This window comes from Sander lucioperca, chromosome 11 (genome assembly GCF_008315115.2).
Source record: "Sander lucioperca isolate FBNREF2018 chromosome 11, SLUC_FBN_1.2, whole genome shotgun sequence".
Taxonomy (NCBI): domain Eukaryota; kingdom Metazoa; phylum Chordata; class Actinopteri; order Perciformes; family Percidae; genus Sander; species Sander lucioperca.
The window spans coordinates 24126388-24132586 of NC_050183.1; the positions used below are offsets into that span (position 1 = coordinate 24126388).

General features: G+C 50.1%; 1 protein-coding gene across 1 annotated transcript in view; it reads left to right on the plus strand.

The window, feature by feature from the left end:
• Positions 1-6199, plus strand: part of plppr3b (phospholipid phosphatase related 3b) — a 15050-nt gene extending 8851 nt beyond the window's left edge. The window contains exons 7-11 of the mRNA XM_031314502.2: positions 2399-2572; positions 2715-2922; positions 3025-3179; positions 3983-4423; positions 5350-6199. Coding sequence (XP_031170362.1) covers positions 2399-2572; positions 2715-2922; positions 3025-3179; positions 3983-4423; positions 5350-5895 — 1524 coding nt within the window. The 3' untranslated portion in view covers positions 5896-6199. The remainder of the gene's footprint in view (positions 1-2398; positions 2573-2714; positions 2923-3024; positions 3180-3982; positions 4424-5349) is intronic.

Here is a 6199-nt window from a genome sequence, read left to right on the forward strand (position 1 = left end):
GATTAACTGTCATGTCATACTCACAGGGCTCTCAAGTGTCATGCATTGAGCGTGACAGTCACTCATTTCGGTCTTTTTTCACGCACTCCCTATTAAATTATATAATATAACATATATATATATATATATATATAATAAAACTATTTATAATATATTTAATATGCCGCAGCGCCCACAGCGCCGCTCTCACTATGGAACCGGCAGCAATCAGGGGCGTCTCCCCTGGAGTTGTTAGTTGAGCCTGCCACTTATCAGCCAATCAAAACAAAGAAAGCGGCTACACAATAGCCAATCAGAAAATAGCACTATTGTATCTGGGTAAGATTTAACGCAGCAACCAATGAAAAACAAAGCATAGAGCAGCGTACAGACACTTCTCTAAACGTTGTCTCATTCAGAGACCAGAGACCCAAACGGGGCTCTGAGTCTGTCAGAAGGTCTGAGATCTACCGTCTCAGCAGAGATATCACGTAATGCACAGCAGACTATGGTGCAGGTGGATTATTTTCTGAAATATTGTGACTATTATAACTTTATTTTTCTCAAAATATCACGACTCCTCCAAATCTCAGAGAACACAGATGAGATATACTTTGAATGACACACACACACACACATACACACACACACACACACACACACACACACACACACACACACACACACACATACAGACACACATACAGACACACACACACACACACACACACACACACACACACACACACACACACACACACACACACACATACAGACACACATACAGACACACACACACACACACACACACACACACACACACACACACACACACACACACAGACACACAGAGACACACACACACACACACACACACACACACACACATACAGACACACATACACACACACACACACACACACACACACACACACACACACACACACACCACACACACACACACACACACACACACACACACACACACACAGACACACACACACACACACACACACACACACACACACACACACAGACACACACAGACACACACACACACACACACACACACACACACACATACAGACACACATACAGACACACACACACACACACACACACACACACACACAGACACACACAGACACACACACACACACACACACACACACACACACACACACACACACACACACACACACACACACACAGACACACACACACACACACACACACACACACACACACACACACACACACACACACACACACACACACAGACACACACAGACACACACACACACACACACACACACACACACACACAGAGACACACACAGACACACACACACACACACACACACACACACACACACACACAGAGACACACACAGATACACATACACACACACACACACACACACACACACACACACACACACACACACATACAGACACACACACACACACACACACACACACACACACACACATACAGACACACACACACACACACACACACACACACACACACACACACACACACACACACACACACACACACAGACACACACACACACACACACACACACACAGACACACACACACACACACACACACACACACACACACACACACACACACACACACACACACACACACACACACAGACACACACACACACACACACACACACACACACACAGACACACACACACACACACACACACACACACACACACACACACACACACACAGACCCATGCTGAGGGTGCGTTTGTTTCGTGAGTCAGATCATGCTGGTGGAGGGCGTGATCTACTGCCAGATGAGATATATTTTGAATGTGCACAAAGTTTTGAACATGAGCAGAAATCTTGCTCAAACTTAACAATATGACAGTCCAGGGGTTTATTAATAAATTAAAATGAATTCATGTATCATTGAGGTGAATAATTGTCATATGTACATTTAAGGAGGTTACTTCCTCAACAAAAGACCCAATAGAGGAGGGAGGAGTAAATGATGCTAGGCTACATGTGTGCTGACTCAGATATAATTAGAAAAGTCGATCTACAGGAGAATAAATAGATGAAAGAAATACAGAATGCCTGAGAGCCTTACTGCATTATATTATATTATGTTTTTATATTTGGATTATAATCTATGTTTCCCTTTACATAAAGATATTTACAGCATAAATTGATTCAGAAAAAGGTAGATATAGGTGCATAAAAATTCACAAGAATGCAGGAAATGAAATGTTTAATGCTCAACATTCTCTGGGGGAGGACCCCCAGAACCCCATCATTACTCACCATGCGGATAGAATGTCACTCTTGCCTGTCTTCAAAACTTGAGAGCCCTGTACTCAGGTACCAGATGTACTCTAACTGTGATGATGTCATCCTTTGGTTCCAGATGTACTTTAACTCGAGCATCTCCGACAGCACCAAGCTGCTGAAGCCCCTGCTGGTGTTTGCCTTCGCAATCGCCGCAGCGATGAGCGGGCTGACGCAGATCACGCAGCACCGCAGCCATCCCATAGACGTCTATGCAGGCTTCCTGATCGGAGCCTTCATCGCCGCGTACCTGGTGAGCTTTGGTGAACCTCAAGTTCTCTGATGACATAAAATCGCCAAATCTAAATGCAGACACACTGCTCAAACGTTTGTTATCTGCTGCGTGGATATCGCAGCCCAAACGTGTAACCATGACTAGTTTTCTCCAACTTCAGGCGTTTCATGCTGTGGGTAACTTCAAGTCCTCTGATGACATGACTGCGGCCCCGCCCCCCCCGCCGCCGAAGGAGGACGCTCTGCGGGCGCTGACGGAGCGAGGACACGAGTCTGTCTACAACAAAGGCCCGGCCTCCGCCTCCGAGAGCAACGACGAGATAGCCGCTGCGCCTGGACCGCTGCTGGACCGTCTGGAGGGCCGGGGGCCACTGGGACCTCTGGGGGGGCCGCTGGGGGGGTCTCTAGGGGGGCCGCTGGGGCCCCTGGGGGGGTCCCTGGGAGGGCCGCTGGGGGGGTCTCTGGGGGGGTCGCTGCAGAGGGAGACGGGCTCCATGGAGACCCTGAAGAGAGCCAGCGTGGACGTGGAGCTGCTCGCTCCTCGCAGCCCGATGGGGAAGGAAACCATGCTGACCTTCAGCAACACGCTGCCCAGAGCCAGCGCCAACGCCAACGCCAATGGGGGGGTGAGTCGCTCAATCTAAACACACAATAACGTTTTCTCCACGCACGCTTTACACACTGTTTAACGTTCTTTTTTGGTTAATTTTTTCGGCACTTTGGACTCTTTCTGATATTTTAGTAAAAGCAGTTACACACCAACTTGATTATCGGCCGTCTGACAGTCTGGCGAGGTCGGTGACTCGAGTCTGTTCGGTGTGTTCGTGCCGTCGTCCGTTGGAGGAGCTGTTGGCCTTCATTTTGCCGACCTGACATGCTCAGTCAGAGACAGGTCAGGACTCACCAGGAGATGAGCGTGACTAGAGTCTCTCAAAATCTGATGAAAATCTTTTAAACTGACCTTTGTTGATCTGAAATGAAGACAGATTCAGCAACTGCACGGCCTATTTCTCTCTTCAAATGTTTTCAGAAACACGTTTCGGTGAACTATTTTAGTACAATATGAGATCGTATTCTGAACAAGCCGCCATGACAGTCTTTGAATTTCTGGAGAAATCTGACTCACGTGACACGTTCGTCCAATCAGCTGCCGGTTTTCATTTTTTGGGCGACAATACAGATTAGCGCCGCCTGCTGTTATGGAGATGTATTACGTCTCGTCTCTTCGGTGTGTTCTGAGGAACTTTTTGGACCAACTCGGGGAGACTGATCAGTCACTCTGGTTTTACTGCCGACGGTCGGCCGTCTGGTTGGTGTGTAACGGCCTTTATGTCATTATTATCAAGGTAATTTTGACAGCCCTAAATCTCACACAGCAGAGCATCAGAGATCAAAACCTGCAACCATAAAACTAACTTCCCTTTGGCAGGTGCTGGGGTCCAGCCCGCCGCCCGAGGACCCTCCTGTGCAGCCGGTGCAGCGGCGTCTGAAGGCGGTGCAGGGCCCCGTGGACCCGCTGCGCTCGCAGCAGCTGGTGTCGGAGTGGAAGCAGAAGTCGATGGAGATGCGCGGGCTGAGCGTGCGCAGCGAGGCGGAGCGAGACGCCAGCGAGGACGGCTCCATGGGGGCAGACGAGGTCTTCCATCCCACAGTGCATTCTGGGAGGCCGGCGTCCGCTCGCAACCCAACTCCGCCTCCGGGCGGCGCCAAAGCTGTGGCCACACCACGCCCGCCGCAGATCCCCGAGGCAGGGCCGCCGCCTGTGTCCCCGAAGAGCGCCGTGACCCGCGCCAAGTGGCTTGCCATCCGGGAGAAGGCGAGCGGCGAGGGGACAGGCCGCAGCGCCGCCAACACGCCCAGACTCATGCAGGTAGGGACGGAAACACAAGTTCTCTCAGGTCCAATCAGGGGACAGAGTTTTATTATCTGCACAGTGGAGACAAGGAGGACACACACGCCCTGGCCCCATACATCCATGCCCTGTATCCATACATCCATGCCCTGGCCCCATACATCCATGCCCTGTACCCATACATCCATGCCCTGTACCCATACATCCATGCCCTGTACCCATACATCCATGCCCTGTATCCATACAGGAGGAGGGATTTTTCCCTTTAATAAATTGTCCACTTATTTTACCACCTTCCACTGCAAGGCACTCGCTTTTATCTGACACAGTCATAATCAAATAGGACTGCCGCTTTCTTCCGACTTTCGGTACCGCCATGATGCCTGGCGAGGAGCACGAACATGTTGTGTTCAATTTGAAGTAGAATGTCAGAATTTCTGGGTTCCCAGTCGGAAACTGTACATGCCTACGGGAAATGTCATGGTTGGAAAGATATAACGTTATTTGCTCTATGAAAGATCGACAAAGACGAAAACTAAGGACATTTAGACATCATTTTATTTTAGTTTTTTGCAAACTGACTGGTTTTTTTGTAATGCCTTGTTTTTATTTTTATTTCAGTTTATGACAATGTTTTTTCCCACCTAGTTTTCGTTATTTCGGTGATTATAAGCTTGACACTGTGGTGCCTTAAATAGTAATGCTGTGATGCTGTATGAAGAGGTGATATAACAAACCTTTAGGACAAAGTTTATAGAAAGTTATAGAATGGTCATATACTACAACACACACACACACACACACACACACACACACACACACACACACACACACACACACACACACACACACACACACACATACATACACGTCACATATTCACACCTCCGGTTGGTGTCTTATATATTCGAGTCAGTCTGATGATGTATTTTGTCTCTGTGCAGGTGGTTTCCATGGCAAAGCAGCACAGCGTCCTGGCGGCGTCCTCAGAGACCTCCAGCTGCTCCGGCTCCTCCACGGCCGAATCTCCACAGCAGCGTGGCGGGATCGTCACCGTGGACGCCCACGCCCCTCACCACCCGGTGGTCCAGGCCACGCCCCCTCGCCACGCCCCTCACCACCACGTGGTCCAGGCCACACCCCCTCTGCAGACCCCACCCCCACCACAGGCCCCGCCCCTGGCCGGAAACGGGAGCCCGTGGGAGTGGGCGTCAGACGGCGGTGACCCGCGGGACGCCTACGACCTGAACAGCCTGACCCGCGGCGACTCAGCGGCGCGCGGCAGCAGCTTCCGTCCGCACCGCTCCGCCTCACCGCGCGGCGTGGGCGGGGGGGCGACGACGCACGCTGAGGCCGAGGCAGCAGCAGACGCTCAGCGCCGAGAGATTGCCATGAGACGCAAGACGGCGCTGGTTCTGTTGGATCGAGAGCTGCGTGCGCAGGCGGAGCAGGAGAACCTTTATCTGCAGGGACGCAGGTTCAAGGACTAGTCTCGTAAACCTTTCAAAATAAAATAGTCTTGGAACCTTTCAAAATAAAAGCCTTATTATGAAAGTGACAGTGCAGAGCGGGCGCAGCGAGGACTCGGGGGGGTGCGCCATGGATTCTGATTGGATATCAGTTGGTTAGGGAAACTTCAGTTTTATTAAATAAACACCAGTTTATCTTGGATGTAAAAGAACTTCTGCTGTAAAACGTGTTTGGTAGTAAACAGAGACTTCATAAATTATCTTTTAACCCTTGTGTTGTCTTCCCGTCAACCATTAACTTTTTGTCCTTATGGGTCAAAATTGA